Source organism: Salmo salar, chromosome 03 (assembly GCF_965601325.2).
Source record: "Salmo salar chromosome 03, fSalSal1, whole genome shotgun sequence".
Lineage (NCBI taxonomy): Eukaryota > Metazoa > Chordata > Actinopteri > Salmoniformes > Salmonidae > Salmo > Salmo salar.
Window position 1 is genome coordinate 59,438,727 of NC_138293.1, and position 18,208 is coordinate 59,456,934.

At 42.9% G+C, this 18,208-nt stretch overlaps 1 protein-coding gene across 1 annotated transcript; it reads right to left on the bottom strand.

Moving 5' to 3' along the window:
* Positions 1-650: 650 nt before the first annotated feature.
* LOC106600850 (pyruvate dehydrogenase (acetyl-transferring) kinase isozyme 2, mitochondrial) lies at positions 651-8,647 on the bottom strand. The gene is made up of 11 exons (XM_014192566.3): positions 8,275-8,647; positions 7,518-7,659; positions 6,308-6,379; positions 5,856-6,040; positions 5,211-5,300; positions 4,896-4,973; positions 4,648-4,724; positions 4,395-4,493; positions 2,870-2,980; positions 2,548-2,661; positions 651-2,420 (listed from the first exon to the last, which is right to left on the bottom strand). The coding sequence occupies exons 1-11, from the start codon at positions 8,390-8,392 to the stop codon at positions 2,277-2,279; spliced, it is 1,230 nt and encodes a 409-aa protein (XP_014048041.1). The 5' UTR covers positions 8,393-8,647; the 3' UTR covers positions 651-2,276.
* Between the last annotated feature and the right edge of the window lie 9,561 nt (positions 8,648-18,208).

Below are 18,208 nucleotides of genomic sequence, written 5' to 3' on the forward strand. Positions count from 1 at the left end.
TTGCATGAAGCGACGGGAAATGTAAAAAAATATGGTATGGTGATTTCATTTTGTACTCTACATACTGTACATAACTGTATAGTGTATCAGCAACAACTGAAGGCCCAAAATTCAAATTCTGTAGATTTGTTGTGAGTCCCACAAAGACTCCAATTCAACACTCATGAGGTGCCTTGAAGGCAGTGGAGAAACAGTACTTGACATAACTCAGGTCTATATCTCCATGCATGGTAGGTTCCTGGCTCCTACACTTGTTTTTCTCTCTTGAAGAGACAGTTACATAAAGTTGGGCCGTGCTCTCCTCTCTGATTGGTTACAAGGGTGCCGCCAGACGGGTCAAGATTGATTGCTTCCTGCATCAGGCTCTCTCCTTCCCGCCCCCTTGTTCTCTGATAGTATGTATACGTTTAACTGTTCTAGGAAGAGCAGACTGTAGAGCTGAAATGCTGACACTGACTCTGGATCAGCACAGTAAGTCACAGCATTGACCTTAACTCAGTCATAAATGCATACGCTGGCCAGAAGGCTGCTTATTTAGCAGGTATGACTGACCTTTGACCTTAGCTGTGAAGTACAGTATTGAACCACTGCCACAGTTGTTGTTCATGCATGTGTTTTGTTTTTTAATCAAGACGAGAAAAATAACTTCATTATTTGACATTATTTATTTTACATAATCACTTTCTTCATAAAAATAAGACATTCGAAATGTACATTTTGTTCAATTCAAGTATAATACAAACCAAACTAGCATTCTGGCTTGATTAGAAGATACTCAGTTGACTGGGTCAACTGTAACTAGGGATGTGCACACATCTGGACCAATAGTGTTCATACTATTGCAATGTCACTACGGTGTTACCAGTAACAAACTTCTACAGTGCAGTCATCCAGCTATTCACACAGGCAAGGAATTCCATCCAACACAATTATAAACTTAGAGGCCACATAGGCCTATGTGTTGGTTCTATTTTGGGGTTTGTTGTTTCAATGAGTTTAATTGTATTAGAAAGTTTCAGTTTTAGATATTGGTTCACCAAGTTTCCAACAGTTCTATACTTCGCCCCAGTTCTCTCATCATCGCGATTCTAATTCCCGTAAGGCTATATGAGCACAAACTATACATTCGGTTGTCTGTACTTGCTCGCGTTTTGGACATTTTGTTCAAGCTAATGGAAAGAAAAATGTTGCGTATACATTTTTCTCACTGACCAATCCACACAAAAGTAGGTCCATATACAATAAATTATTTTTATACCAGGAAAACAATGACTAATTGGCTAATATTCATGAACAATCGGTTGTCTGCATGCATAGGCAATTATCAAGGACATTAGAATGTTTGAAATGTTGGCCACTTGGCAATAGGCACTCATTATCTTTAATACACGTTTGCCATACTATGTGATACAGTCTAATAGTGATATTGCTACAACTTCAATTTTCATAACAGGTTATAACCGGACATAGCTGCTCTGACTAACAAAGGGTGATGCCAACAAGGCTAACCAGACGCTGGCTGTCTCCATGCTTTACAACACTGATAACGGCTAAGTAACACCCCCTTTGTGTGTTCTCCATACTCTTACAAGGATTTGAAATGATACGACCTCCACTGAAACAATCCTCAAATGAAGTGGCTATTCTTCACACTGAATACCATCATGACTACGTACTTCACCTAAACCTTCAAAACTCTAATTGTCGATCCAATGTTCTACTGGAATGACAAGATCTCCCACTTGCGCCTTCGTTTTTTTCTCCTTCTCTGACCATCTATCTTTGCCAGGATCCATTTTTCACACCTCCCCTCCTTCACTTTCAGGCTCCCCTCCTTCACTGTCAACCCCAAATCCAGGTGTTCTAAGTGGGGCAGGAGGCTCCCGCTATGGGCCTTGGTGTGGGATGGAGCATACTGATCAGACCACTCACACTACTGTATAGCAATTTGGGGAGCAGGGTAGTTTGAGATCTACAATCACTTGCACTTTGGAAGATGGCCTTTCTAAGGCACTGGTTCAGTCCCCTGTCCCTGAACCCCCCTTCCTAGGAACACAACTTTAGTGGGGACAGGAAGTGAGTGTGTTTCCCACTTCCTGAAACAGGGCACCACCAGGGGCTTTAAAGCTTTGCAATCAGAGGCTTCTTCCCTTCTAGACTTTCTCCAGGATTGGTTCGCGACGTCTTTCCCCCACCACCACGTCAACATTAGGTCCCATTGAGATTTGGCCCTTTTTCTCTCTCCTTAGGGCTTAAGGTAATTGAAAGGTCAAAGTTCACTTGGCGACTCTGTATATGGCCAGGTCTAGTGGTTCCTTACTGGGAACACACCAGTCATCTGCCTCCAGGTTAACTTTGTAGTGTTTCAGAGCTGTCTTGTTGAACACAGGAAGCCTCTCCACTGAATCTGTGGACAATGCCTGAGGGAGAGAGTGGGGGATGGAAGATAGAGTTAGCGATTAGCATGTCTAGGGATGTGACAACTTATTATTACTTGGTTATTAGTATCTGAGGTGTAACAGGCGGTAGTAGGTAGTTGCCTCTTACCTTCATGTGAATGACAGCGTCGGTACCATGACCCTCCATCGAGTATAACTGCAGGTCTCCCTGGAAGTAACGCGCGTAGAGGCGCGAAATGGGAAGCCCATAGCCAAAACCAGCCTGGAGGGACACACAATAGGGGAAATGTTATAGCTAATGAAAATATATCGACATAGCTGTAACTATTAGCACTATCAAAAATAGGATCTTTGGCCTCAAGGTACAGAAATGCTGCTAAAGAAAACAAGGTTATCTAGTCGTAAGTATGGCATCTGTGCGTTTTTAGGTTCTGTGAGGTTATATAAGTAGATGTGTGTGTATCACTCACCAGTGGGGCCCGGTGATTGTCACCAAAGTTGGGTCTGGGAGCTGTGGAGTACATGTAGCTGAAGAGTGTCTCAATCTTTCTTAAGGGGACACCACCACCCCTATCCATCACCTAAAAAAAAGAGAGAAAAAGAGAGCGAGACAGAGAGAGAAAGAGATTACACCTCAGCTCAAACCCATTTATTGACATTATCTCAAATGTTGTATTTTTCAATCTGGGTCTATTTAAAACTCTTTAGGGATAGGGGGCAGCATTTGATGTGGCTCTCTGCATTTTCATCAGATGTTTGTTTGAAACAATGCATTTCTGAACATAACATGCCAATTTCAAATGAGGTTTTTGGACATAAAAATGTACCTTATTGAACAAAACAAACATTTATTGTCTAACATGGAGTCCTGGGAGTGCCACCAGCTGAAGATCAAAGTTTAGTGATTAATTTTAACGCTATTTCTGACTTTTGTGCCACCTGTCCTTCTTTGGAAAGTGGCTGTATGGTTTTTTTGTGGCTAGGTGCTGTCCTAACATAATCGCATGGTGTGCTTTAGCCGTAAAGCTTTTTTGAAATCGGACACTGGTTGGATTAACAAGAAGTTTATCTTTAAAATGGTGTATAATACTTGTATGTCTGAGGAATTTTAATTATGAGATTTCTGTTGTTTGAATTTGGCGCCCTGCAATTTCACTGGCTGTAGGCCAGGTGTTCCGCTAGCGGAACCCCCTTCCCAGAAAGGTTAAGTAGAGCTAACACCGACTAACACTACATATTGGGCAAAAATACATGAAAAAAATGCCTATTATATAAACCTGGGATTAGAACATTGGGCCAGAGAGAAGAAAATGCTGAGGTCATTAGGAATAATAATCAAGGCGTCTAGTGCAGAGGTAAGCAGATGGACCTGGTGGTGGAGGTGGATTATGAGAGGACTTAGCTCAATTCATTGAGACAGCCATAGTTTCACATTCACCACTACTAAGATTCTAATTGGGGTAAAGGTTAATGATATCAACCAATAGCAGCTTTAGTTAATCCCTTACTAAATATGGCTTTACATACTTTGTCCAATCCTGTTAATGAGAGCATGGCTCAGTGGCTCTACATTAATCATTGATAAGAATGATGCCTTGGATAACTCAATTAAGGCTGTACTAGGGGGTGAACTAGGCTGAGGGCACAATAGAGAGGTAAGCTATTGGCACAACATTACAGCCAACATCATCTTTCACTTACAAACCGTTGGGTTGTTTCAACTAAGAATTTGAGGTGGTTATGCAGCGAGGGAGTTTCAATGAATAACAGGATTGGGTTTAAGGTTAGAGGTCACATACTGTAGGCCTATGTGTTGGTTCTATTTTGGGGTTTGTTGTATCAATGAGTTTAATTGTATTAGAAATGTTCAGTTTTAGATATTGGTTCACCAAGTTTCCAAAAGTTCTACACTTTGCCCCAGTTCTCTCATCATCGCAATTCTAATTCTGCAAGGCTATATGAGCACTGTGATTGGAAGTCTGCCCTGTCACTCACCTTGATTGACAGGTCCTCTCCGCCAAGGGCCACCATGACTCTGATGGGTGGGAGGTTGTGGCTGACTTCATGGGTCTCAATTGTAGCTCTCATGGCATTCTGGGGGACATCAGAAGAGAACGTCCAGGTATTTGTCAACACATAAAATCTGACCAAACACCATCATACTTTGATATTACTGTACTAAAGTCTTGCAGGCAATGTCCTCCCCATCATACATTTTGAGTTTTAAGATATCATTATATGGACTCACCTTGAAGAGCTCAAACAGCATGTGGTAGAGATGGGAGGGGATATAAGTGATCTGGATTGGATCTCTGACATTGTTGGCTGAAAAGGAAATGATAACACAATATGAAGTCCGCATAATTGCATTAGTTTATTTCCCTATAGCTACTAACGTACTGCATGTGATGCTATTTAGCTTTTAAGATAATGTGTTTTTGTTTTTTTTCAAATTCACATTAATTGTGAGGGTGTGTAGAGGCCTGCTGTGCTTACAGTTCATCTCCCTTAGCTCAAGCTCAGGGGCCCCGAGGTAGTACTGCTCACAGAGCATCTTGGCACTGTCAAACGCATCTGGAGAGAAAGAGACGAGAAGGAATGAAAGAAAGAAATGTAATTAGCTGTTTCCAGCTCTCACTCTGCAAACAAAAATGGACATGATCGCCAAATGTAGGTAGAGCCACTCTTTGTGAGTTACCGGCTTCAAATAAACAGAATTAGCACTTCCAACTGGGTCTTTCTATCCCCCTACAACCTAATTTTCACCTCAGACCAAGTTAATGAGTAAGCCCCAAAGACTGGTTCTCTTACCTCGAATCACTTCAGTGACATCACACAGGGAGTCAATGCACCCGATGGTGTTGGGGTGGGCTGGGTTGGTGTTTCCGTCGAAAACAAGCGCTGCAGAGAAAAAGGGGACAAGGGGAGGAGGCAAGGAAAAGGGGGAAGAGTTAGAATGTTACGTGTGGTGGACCAAGTCCAAAATGTTTTGGTGAATGATTGAAAAAGGCAAGACTGGGCAGGAGAGGACCGGCAAGGCCCAGTTCTGTTTGAATGAACTTGGACAAATAGTCGGAACATTCTAGAGGCAAAACAAGTAAAGTGAGGTCTTTATTTTCATAACAACCCTATTTCCTGTCCTATAGTCAGGCCTCCGGGCTGAGACTGTCAAAAAAGTCTACCTCAGCGTGTGCAAGTACCTCTGTCAGTCTTTCCATGCCAACCCTTGTATAGCTGGTTGCCAGCACAATTGGAACACTACTTGGATGTGTGTCAAGACTAACAGTGTAAGCATTAATCTCAGCTTCAAACGGCTTGCTCAATGCCAGGGCCAAATTGTTGCATTGCATTATGCTTGAGTTGCAAGTTCAGTTAAGGGGAATTGGATTGATCAAGGCCAAACTGATGTTGAACTGATCAATGAGGAATGCATGTGACCTCAGAGGCGGGACTTACTGTGCTGGTTGATGAGCATGCGGATGGAGATACGGCTCATGTAGAATCGGTCCAGGAAGTACTGGATGTTCTGGCTAGTGACCGGGTCCTGGCCAAAGGTGTCTTTGTACTCAATGACGCCCTGCGCCATAGTGGGCACCACATCATTGTGCCTGTTCCTAATGGTCTCCAGGGACTCAACAAACCTGGAGCGAGGGAGAGAAAGGCTGCTGTCAATCTTAGACTTTAACAATCTCCCTCCCCCCAACATGCAATAACTAGCTAGTTTTTCAGAGTTAGTATTGGATGATTAATATATGCCATTTAGAAGAGGCTTTTATCAAAAGCACCATATGGGTGGCCACGGTGGGTATCAAACCCGCAACCCTTGGCATTGCAAACACCACGCTCTACCGATTGAGCCACACAGGACCACAATACGGAGGAGTTAGCAGAAGCTGGTGCAAACTTACGATTGCAAGACACTGTGGTCGTCTGGGCTCTTGTCAAGGAAGTCCAAGATCTCCATAAGGCTTTGGATGTACCTAGAAGAGAGCGAAGGAAGAGTTCATTTAGTGACCTCACTATTGTCACGTTACAATCTAACAGACATCGTGTCAACATTTGTTTAAACACTGAAAAACATTGATTCTCAATAGTAAAGCAAAAGGATATTGGGTCTCAGGCTCTGTCAACAGAGACTGTCAGTAGATAGCGAAGGTACTTTTGCACTGGTCATTTTCCAGTTGGCTTTTGGACCAGCTAGGTGCCATTCCTGCATCGCTCTGATACCAGGACACCCCTCATCCATCTTGCATTGCTAGGCACATTGTGTGTGTGTGTGTGTGTGTCTCAATATGTCCATGTGATTCCAATACGCACAGCAGTTGTAAATCTACTCCACTGACACTCTCATATGCTGCTTAGGACAGCACAGTGAGCCTCTTCTGTCCAACTAAATCAAGTCAACGTGAGCCCTAATTTCTGCACGAGGCTTTTCCTTCCAGCCTGCCTCTCGTCATAAAATTCAGTCAAAGCAATAAAATAAACCAAAGAATACCATACAGTGTCAAATCATGTTATAACGTAGAAGTGCAATAAAATGACATGATCAAATTGAGTTAAGGCATTCCAATGCACATTCTAAAACCTTAGATTTCGTTTATTTTTTTCCGTAAAAGTTATTTTGTGTCTTCCAAAGTGCAATATGCTTTCATTGGCTATTACACAAGTGCAATGGTGCAGTTTGCACTTGAAGTTCCCCTTTCGCCCTCGAGCGCGCGTAGCAGTGGTGGACGTAGGCTACTGTACTTCCTCCCTCGTTTCAACTGTTCCTGCCAAGACATCCGTTAGTCGAAAACAACGAGGGGAGGGGAGGGAACTGGGACAAAGTTCACAGCGCGAGTGAGTGGCGCACAGCTGGGACACTAGAGCTATGCTGGCTTGCCCTGTGCATTGGCCAAATGGCCATAACAACAATGTTGCTTAATCAAACCCAAAGTATGTACGCTATGCTGCAAACAATAAACACTTTTGTGCTGACACTATAGCACAATATATTATAGTATATTATAGGGCAACATTATAGGCTACTGTCCCGTTAAAAGTTTACGTTCACACACACAAAGCGAGTTATGTAAAACATTTCCGGATAAGTTCCTGATTGCTCTAGCTGGCTCTTACCAGCGTTGCACCAGTTGCACCGATGGTGTGGTCAACAACCGGTCCGGTAAGAGGTTGAGCTCTTTCATGATGTTGGACAACCGGACGGGGAGTTCTTGTCTGAGGAAGGCAAAGGATGTCTTCTCGCAGGCATTTGTAGAACCTGGAGATGGTTGGTGTCAAAGTTAGATAAACTAGAGCAAAAGTGTTTGAGGATATATCGAAACAATTGTGTAATAAAAATAGCTATTATTATTTATCCTCATCATCTGTGCATGCTAAACTATGGCCTATTCAGACAGGCTTCTGCCTATTCCTTCAGTATCTCATATCGTGAAAACAATGGTAACGTTGTACCCTACATTTAAACATTATGATTGGCTAGCTGGAACAACCAGGTTTCCTTATGTAAACATGTTCAGTACATGTGACTGCTGTTTGTGGTCAAACTTGAACCAGCCTACATCCGTATGTAGTATTGTTTGCACATGAGACAACGCAGTGTAAATAACTATAATTTGATATCTAATTACCATATTCCGCGTTGTAGTTTAGATTGAGATTACACCACTGTCGTATATGGTTGAATTACCATTTTCTTTACATTTGCTACCATCTGTTATTCTGCAAGCTAGCAAAACATGCAATGACATCCCTCTCTATCAGTGTGCACGATACTGAAATTAATATTGAAACATTGTGTCGCTCGAATTCTTTGCAGAGCAACATTATGACATTGCTATTCAAAAGGATGCTGTTGAGTTTGTATTCTACTCACCGAAATCCAAGAATTGCTTCATAGACAAAGGTGATGGTGAGAATTTGGAGAAATGGTCAATATGCTTTGGCACGTTGGCCAAAGCAGCGTTCTTCATCAGGAATCTGACAAACTTCATTATGCAAGGCAAATAAAAAAAAATCCTCCGATAGTAAAGAAAAATAGAAATGTCCGTTCAGAATACAAGACGTATAGCTGCTGTCAGTTTAGGTTTGTCTCGAGTGTTTACGTATCAATGTTGATTTTTCTGAAGATTGCGATAGTCGGAATTGTCTTGAAGTAGACTTCTCCAGCCAATAGCATTGCTTTATGCCCAGGACTGGCCAATGAGAGTGGGCGGTGGGTGCGCAGTGCTTGGAAACCCACCCCACAAGATATGGTCAACAACCCAACCGGGGCATGATGATGGAGTTGACAGATTGTTTATGCCACCTCTAATTTATAAGACCTCAATTAACCTACTGGTAGCCTACGTCTGTCGCCTGTCTGGAAATAATCTCTGTTATGCTGTTGACAACCTCAACAAGGCGACGTTCATGGATGACAGCCTACTGCTGTCCAGAAAACAAGGGCTCCATTTGAATGTTTTCTGTGAATGCAGGGCATAGGTTATCGCATTATAATTGATAGCTTATTTAAATATTTCCACATTCCTGTGTTCATTTTACTTGGAAGCATGGTCACCATGGCATCAACACCCAAAACATGTTAACTTGTTTGTTTTGGATTTGGATCCCCATTAGCAGACAACTAGTCTTCATGGGGTCGATACTGTACAAAAATACTTCACATGTTTACAGTAATGGTATCAATACTTGGTCAAGGAGCACTGAACTTCACACACCCTCCATTCTAAGAGAGGGGTAAAGAAAAAACAAGTCAAGACCATCACAACAAGCTTACATATCTGGTGAACTAGGCTATGCAACAACAAAAAATCCTAAGGAATTTGAGTCATTTGCAGAAAAATAAATAAAAAAAATGAAGTACATAACTGATTTCTTCCTGCTTGTTACCGTCTAGAAAATAGAACATATATTCCCTTTAGACAATACCAAGCAAATACAATCTAAAACAGGACTGTAAAATCAAGTGGTGCCATTGTATGCTATAGTAGTAAACATGCCACCATAATCCATATATGGTGTTCATTCACAACAAGGGGAGAGTTTATGGAGTGAGCATGACACTGTGTTTCCATAACAAGGTTAAGAACACAACATAGAAATGACAGAGCATGTGTTTCCATCAACAAGGTGAGGTACAGTACAGAGCATAGATAGAGAGAATAGATAGGGAGAGAGATAGCGAGAGAGAGAACAGGCTTGGGTTTATGGTCAATGACAACAGCAGCAGTGAGGGACGGGAATCTATTGGTTAGAGTTGGCTACTTATACCAGAGGCAGAGGGCTCGAATTGAGGACGACTGGCTACTATTCTAAACTTTGTGTGGTGAGCTTTCTGGCATCCAGAGCTGCTGAGGCATCAGCCAAGTGGTGATAAACAGACTGGAAGATGAGTGGCTATAAGACTCAGGCTGGTTCCCAGACTTGCCCTCTACAAGATCATCAGCAGACTCCATCACCATCATCTAGCATCCTCTGTCCAGCTCCCTTCGCTCAAGCCATGAACTGACCCTCTCTATCTGCAGAGGACGCAGCTTTCAAAGGCTTGGCCTCTATTGGTTGACCCGTCATGATATATTGCTTGTTTGTTATTTTGCTCTTGAAGCGCTTTGGGATTCTATGAAAAGCTCTATAGAAATGCAATAAATTATTATTCATTATCACCAGCCAAATTCCACTATGGTGCGTGTGTGTGTGCGCGCATGTATGTGTGTGAGAGAGAGAGAAAGACAGTGAGTCTGGGCATTCTACCCTCTTATCAGACAGGGTGTGGGCATGATCGTCCAAGGAGAGGGTGAGGATGCATCCTAATACAGCGTGTAGACGAGAGGGCACAGTTAACCCAGTTGACCAACATGAGGGACCGTGCTCATAGTACAGGATTATATAACAATCAGTTGGACCAGTGCACCATGTGCAGGGAACAGCATACTGCCCTGCTGCTTTGACAGTATTAGCTGTGTAGCCTACTAGTCTGCAAACCGTATAGCCTGCCTACAGTAGTGTCCTAACCGTCTAAAGTTCACCAGCGTTGTCATATATACACTTAAGGAGGCCAAATTAAAGTTCATATACAGTGCAATATACACAATGTTGCTAAATAGGTTAAGTTGTTGTGGGCCCAAACAAGAGAGAGGGATAGGAATATGTTGATTTCGTAATACAGTATATATCAGTATGGAGAGCACTAGTTGCTTAATGTCCTCATACTGAAATGCTGTAAGCACATACAGTAGCACAATGGCCCATTGCCAGTCAATAGATACTCGCTTTTCCAGGCCAACAAGCAATGCACCAACCCGTTGCTTTGCCCATGGCCTGCGGGGGAAATGACAAAAACATTAGATCTGAGTGAACAGTCAATTGGTTAACAAGGTCGGGTGTATTAACTTGCATTTAGCTAGCATTAGGCTGATCAGTTATGATGGTTATTTCAACCACTTTTTAAAGAAATAACATTTATATATGTATTCTGTATTTTTATGTTAACCGTTTTTAGTAATAGCTAATACTATGGACGTTTGATGACCACCGTTAGATTACTTTATTAGTCATGAATGTAAAAAAAAAAAGAAAACATTAAAATCATCTTCCTGGTCCTTCATCATGGTCCTTCACCCTCCTCTTGCTATAGAAACAGTGTTGTACTGGACCAGAGTTAACTGGAAATAATGTCAAAGGAGATGAGACAGGTCTTGCCCAATTTGTCCAAACGTCAGTTCCTAAGAAAGATCCTTGTCACAGTACATACCTCAGCACTCTAGACCACACATGTCAACACGTTTAATCGTCGAATTAGGTGACGAACAGAAACAGGTATTAATAACCTGTATTAATATATTAATATAATATGAATAACCATGTATTAATAGGCTGTAAATGGCGTACACTTATTAATAACATCATGCTTGGAAAAAATTGGCCCAGTACACTGATCTCTCTTAGAAAGCCCCTCTCCCTCGACCTCTCACCCAGTTAAAACAACCCCCTCTTCCCCTTCTACCCAGCCCAATATAGTTTGTTGACATGGAAAAGACTAGCTGTGGTCAAGTGGGAAGCGCCATGGTAATAGATATTGGGATGCCAATCATTCAGCATCCAGTGAAACCCAAGCAGTGACAGGGCACAATTACATGTAAGGAGTCAGGGATGGTTTTCTTGAAAGAATTTCCTCTTGAAGGACATTAAACATCATCAATCAATATATGTTTACCTAGTACCTAGTAAACATTAGCTTTTTCAAATGGTAAAGTCATTAAATATGCATTTACCATTATTGATATACTTTTGTGGAAAATCTAAAACATCTATAGAATTGCAGACTCTAATGCGACACTGTGGAAACTGAAGAGGGTGAGGTGTCTACAGGCAGTGTATTCAACATGGTATTTATGTAGCAGGATTGTATGGTATTTTTCTTTGGCACGTGATTCTTTGGCAGTGCCCATTTTACACCTGGGAGGGTCACTGTGTGACATTAGTACACCTGTCGAGACAATCTGAACTCACACATACAGTTGAAGTCGGAAGTTTACATACACTTAGGTTGGAGTCATTAAAACTCGTTTTTCATCCACTCCACAAATTTCCTGTTAACAAACTATAGATTTGGCAAGTAGGTTAGGACATCTGCTTTGTGCATGACACAAGTAATTTTTCCAACAATTGTTTACAGACAGATTATTTCACTTATAATTCATTGTATCACAATTCCAGTTGGTAAGAAGTTAACATACACTAAGTTGACTGTGCCATTAAACAGTTTGGTAAATTCCAGAAATGTATGTCATGGCTTTAGGCTAATTGACATAATTTGAGTCAATTGGAGGTGTACCTATGGATGTATTTCAAGGCCTACCTTCAAACTCAGTGCCTCTTTGCTTGACATCATGGGAAAATCAAAAGAAATCAGCCAAGACCTCAGAAAAAATATTGTAGACCTCCACAAGTCTGGTTCATCCTTGTGAGCAATTTCCAAACGCCTGAAGGTACCACATTCAGCTATACAAACAATAGTACGCAAGCATAAACACCATGGGACCACGCAGCCGTCATACCGCTCAGGAAGGAGACGCACTCTGTCTCCTAGAGATGAACGTACTTTGGTGCAAAAAGTGCAAATCAATCCCAGCAAAGGACCTTGTGAAGATGCTGGAGGAAACAGGTACAAAGTATTTACAGTATATCACAGTAAAACGAATCCTATATAGACATAACTTAAAAGGCCGCTCAGCAAGGAAGAAGCCACTGCTCCAAAAAACGCCATAAAAAAGCCAGACTACGGTTTGCAACTGCACATGGGGACAAAGATCGTACTTTTTGAAGAAATGTCCTCTGGTCTGATGAAACAAAAATTGAACTGTTAGGCCATAATAACCATTGTTATGTGTGGAGGAAAAAGGGGGAGGCTTGCACGCCGAAGAACACCATCCCAACCGCGAAGCACAGGGGTGGCAGCATCATGTTGTGTTGGTGCTTTGCTGCAGGAGGGACTGGTGCACTTCACAAAATTGATGGCGTCATGAGGTAGGAAAATTATGTGGATATATTGAAGCAACATCTCAAGACATCAGTCAGGAAGTTAAAGCTTGGTCGCAAATGGGTCTTCCAAATGGACAATGTCCCCAAGCATACTTCCAAAGTTGTGGCAAAATGGCTTAAGGACAAAGTCAAGGTATTGGAGTGGCCATCACAAAGCCGTGACCTCAATCCTACCCAAAACTTTGACCCATGTTAAACAATTGAAAGGCAATGCTACCAAATACTAATTGAGTGTATGTAAACTTCTGACCCACTGGGAACGTGATGAAAGAAATACAAGCTGAAATAAATCACCTCTACTATTATTCTGACATTTCACATTCCTAAAATAAAGTGGTGATCGTAACTGACCTAAGCCAGGGAATTTTTACTTGGATTAAATGTCAGGAATTGTGAAAAACGGAGTTTAAATGTATTTGGCTGAGGTGTATGTAAACTTCCAACTTCAACTGTACATACAAAAGTATGTGAACATCCCTTCAAGTTAGTGGATTCGGCTATTTCAGCCACACACGTTGCTGACAGGTGTATAACATCGAGCGCACAACCATGCAATCTCCATAGACAAACATTGTCAGTAGAATGGCCTTACTGAAGTGCTCGGTGACTTTCAACGTGGCACAGTCATAGGATGCCACCTTTCCAAGAAGTCAGTTCGTCGAATTTCTGCCTTGCTAGAGCTGCCCCGGTCAAATGTAAGTCCTGTTATTGTTAAGTGGAAATGAACAACAACTCAGCCGCGAAGTGGTAGGCCACACAAGCTCACAAAATGGGACTGCCAAGTGCTGAAGTGCGTAGCACATAAAAAATGTCTGTCCTCAGTTGCAACATTCACTACCAATTTCCCAACTGCCTCTTGAAGCAACGTCAGCACAAGAACTGTTTGTTGTGAGCTTCAAGAAATGGATTTCCATGGCCGCCCACACGCCTCAGATCACCATGCGTCATGCAAAGCGTCAGCTGGAGTGGTGTAAAGCTCGCCAACATTGGACTCTGGAGCAGTGTAAACGCGGTCTCCGGAGTGATGAATCACGCTTTACAATCTGGCAGTCCGATGAACGAATCTGTGTTTGGCGGATGCTAGGAGAACGCTACCTGTCCGAATGCATAGTGGCAAATGTAAAGATTGGTGTAGGAGGAATAACGGTCTAGGACTGTTTTTAATGGTTTGGGCTAGGCCCCTTAGTTCCAGTGAAGGGAAATCTTAACGCTACAGCATACAATGACATTCTAGACGATTATGTGCTTACAACTTTGTGGCAACAGTTTGGGAAGGCCCTTTCCTGTTTCAGCATGACAATACAATATGAATGGGCTCCCGAGTGGCGCAGCAGTCTAAGGCACTGCATCTCAGTGCTAGAGGTGTCACTACAGACCCTGGTTCGATTCCAGGCTGAATCACAATCGGCCATGATTGGGAGTCCCATAGGGCGGCGCACAATTGGCCCAGCGTGATCCGGGTTTGGCCGGGGCAGGCTGCCATTGTAAATAAGAATTTACTTTTAACGGACTTGCTTAGTTAAATAAAGGTTCAATTATTATGTTATTTTTTTAAATGCCCCCGTGCACAAAGCGAGGTCCATACAGAAATACTATGTCGAGATCGGTGTGGAAGAACTTGACTGGCCTGCACAGAGCCCTGACCTCAACCCCATCGAACACCTTTGGGATGAATTGGAACGCCGACTGCGAGCCAGGCCTAATCGCCCAACATCAGTGCCCGACCTCACTAATGACCGTGTGGCTGAATGGAAGCAAGTCTCCACAGCAATGTTCCAACATCTAGTGGAAGGCTTTCCCAGAAGAGTGGAGGCTGTTTTAGCGGCAAAGGGGGGGGACCAACTCCGTATTAATGCCCATGATCTTGGAATGAGATGTTCGACGAGCAGGTGTCCACATACTTTTGGTCTTGTCGTGTATATCCTGCCTCCACTGTGACTCCACTAGGCCTAGCTAATGACTAGAGACTCAAAAGCTCAGACTAGTAATATTCCATTTATTTCCATCCAACTCAACAGTTTAAATGAAGTTGAGCAAACATGAAATGATTGGGAGAAGTGCTTTGAGAAGTGCATTTGATTAGCACAGCGGTATGTCCTGGATGGAGGAAGTTGACACTACATTTAGACACTGATAGTCTAAATACCCATATACTGTAAATAGATTGTATGACTGTGAGGTAGGCTATAGTTTCGTATTGGTGGATGAGACCTTGATTACAATGGAATTAGATAGTGTGAGACAAGCTTGTAAAGCGTAAGGGGAGGTCCATGTGTGTGGCACGGCCTCAACTGCAGGAGAGGGTAGACCAAGGTGAGGTGGCATTTTTAACAGTTAACTGTTTTTAACCGTTGGCCAAACATAGAATTGGCATGCATAGAGTAAATACCATGCTCTATCATGTGGAGAGGAACCTAGTGTCTGCTCTATCAATTCCGTTTCTTGTTTTGAACATGACATCTAACAGATTGCGGTGACTCCAGACAGAGTCAGTATATTAAGTTAACATACTGTACATGTTGTTAACATGCCGTTTCTATATGTGTGACATTTGCTTTGCTCTTCATAGGGGTTTGATATTCTAGTAACGGGTAAGTAGCAGGCTTGTGCAAGATAGAACATCTCATAGGAGCAGGAGCCTATCTCCTGTTTCTGTAGTATGAGGCAGCTTGATGTACAAATACACCCCCTGGACAGGACACTAGTCTATCCCCCTGGACAGGACACTAGTCTATCGCAGGGCCTTACCCCAAATATATCCCCTTAATGTTTGCGCTGTTTAATCAGCTTCTTGCTATGCCACAGCTCTCAGGTGGATGGATTATCTTGGCAAAGGAGAAATGCTCACTGACAGAGATGTAAACAAACTTGTGCACACAATTTGAGAGAAATATGCTTTTTGTGCATATGGAACATTTCTGGGATCTTTTATTTCAGCTCAATGAAACATGGGACCAACACTTTACATGTTGTATTTTTGTTCATTGTATTAAACATGGTCGCCATCTGCTGGCTATATTATATACTGCTCAAAAAAATAAAGGGAACACTTAAACAACACATCCTAGATCTGAATGAAAGAAATAATCTTATTAAATACTTTTTTCTTTACATAGTTGAATGTGCTGACAACAAAATCACACAAAAATAATCAATGGAAATCCAATTTATCAACCCATGGAGGTCTGGATTTGGAGTCACACTCAAAATTAAAGTGGAAAACCACACTTCAGGCTGATCCAACTTTGATGTAATGTCCTTAAAACAAGTCAAAATGAGGCTCAGTAGTGTGTGTGGCCTCCACGTGCCTGTATGACCTTCCTACAACGCCTGGGCATGCTCCTGATGAGGTGGCGGATGGTCTCCTGAGGGATCTCCTCCCAGACCTGGACTAAAGCATCCGCCAACTCCTGGACAGTCTGTGGTGCAACGTGGCGTTGGTGGATGGAGCGAGACATGATGTCCCAGATGTGCTCAATTGGATTCAGGTCTGGGGAACGGGCGGGCCAGTCCATAGCATCAATGCCTTCCTCTTGCAGGAACTGCTGACACACTCCAGCCACATGAGGTCTAGCATTGTCTTGCATTAGGAGGAACCCAGGGCCAACCGCACCAGCATATGGTCTCACAAGGGGTCTGAGGATCTCATCTCGGTACCTAATGGCAGTCAGGCTACCTCTGGTGAGCGCATGGAGGGCTGTGCGGCCCTCCAAAGAAATGCCACCCTACACCATGACTGACCCACCGCCAAACCGGTCATGCTGGAGGATGTTGCAGGCATCAGAACGTTCTCCACGGCGTCTCCAGACTCTGTCACGTCTGTCACGTGCTCAGTGTGAACCTGCTTTCATCTGTGAAGAGCACAGGGCGCCAGTGGCGAATTTGCCAATCTTGGTGTTCTCTGGCAAATGCCAAACGTCCTGCACGGTGTTGGGCTGTAAGCACAACCCCCACCTGTGGACGTCGGGCCCTCATACCACCCTCATGGAGTCTGTTTCTGACCGTTTGAGCAGACACATGCACATTTGTGGCCTGCTGGAGGTCATTTTGCAGGGCTCTGGCAGTGCTTCTCCTGCTCCTCCTTGCACAAAGGCGGAGGTAGCGGTCCTGCTGTTGGGTTGTTGCCCTCCTACGGCCTCCTCCACATCTCCTGATGTACTGGCCTGTCTCCTGGTAGCGCCTCCATGCTCTGGACACTACGCTGACAGACACAGCAAACCTTCTTGCCACAGCTCGCATTGATGTGCCATCCTGGATGAGCTGCACTACCTGAGCCACTTGTGTGGGTTGTAGACTCCGTCTCATGCTACCACTAGAGTGAAAGCACCGCCAGCATTCAAAAGTGACCAAAACATCAGCCAGGAAGCATAGGAACTGAGAAGTGGTCTGTGCTCCCCACCTGCAGAACCACTCCTTTATTGGGGGTGTCTTGCTAATTGCCTATAATTTCCACCTGTTGTCTATTCCATTTGCACAACAGCATGTAAAATGTATTGTCAATCAGTGTTGCTTCCTAAGTGGACAGTTTGATTTCACAGAAGTGTGATTGACTTGGAGGTACATTGTGTTGTTTAAGTGTTCCCTTTATTTTTTTGAGCAGTGTATTTCGCATGCAGGACATATACCACAGAGAGAAAGAAAGAGAGAAAGAGGGATAGAAAAAGATAAAGAAAGAGAGAGAAAGAGAGAAAGAGAGAGAGAAAGAGAGCGAGAAAGAGAGAGAGAAAGAGAAGAAAGAGAGAGAGAGAGGGAGAAAGAGAAAGAGAAAGAGAGAGAGAGAGAGAGAGAGAGAGAGAGAGATTAAGCCAAGGTGATCTATGGCCTGAATGGATGAATGGAGTCTGAGAGGTGGAAGGGAACACTGTCGACAGATAATGGCGACAATGTGCAGTCAACAAAAGCCACCATCTGCAATGATTGTATTATTTTAGAGGGTTCCAATTGGTGTATGTCCTGTGAGCAGATACATTAGAGACACTGTAGCATGTAATACATTTTCTACAAGAGTCCATATCTATTTTCCACACAGTTGACACACAAAGAACATCTAGAACCCCTTTCATTTCAATACCTCGTAACTTTGCATATCTGGATCAGAGAATTTATTCTCATAAAAATAATCAAGCTCCATCACTCAGTGGGGACAGCATGAATAAATAATGTCCATAATTTAGATAAAATGAATCATCAATCTATTTATACAACAATCTAATCAAGCTTCGACGTCAGCACTTTGGTGTCAGAATAAAATGTTTTCTTCTGATTCA

Bases quoted from the DNA above. Each gene is read 5' to 3' on its own strand.
- LOC106600850 (XM_014192566.3), bottom strand. From the start codon at position 8,392: ATGAAGTTTGTCAGATTCCTGATGAAGAACGCTGCTTTGGCCAACGTG. The intron at 6,041-6,307 runs GTAAGTTTGCAC...CCCTCGCTCCAG, and splicing joins GACCACAGTGTCTTGCAATC to GTTTGTTGAGTCCCTGGAGA. The intron at 2,662-2,869 runs GTGAGTGATACA...GTGTCCCTCCAG, and splicing joins ACAATCACCGGGCCCCACTG to GCTGGTTTTGGCTATGGGCT.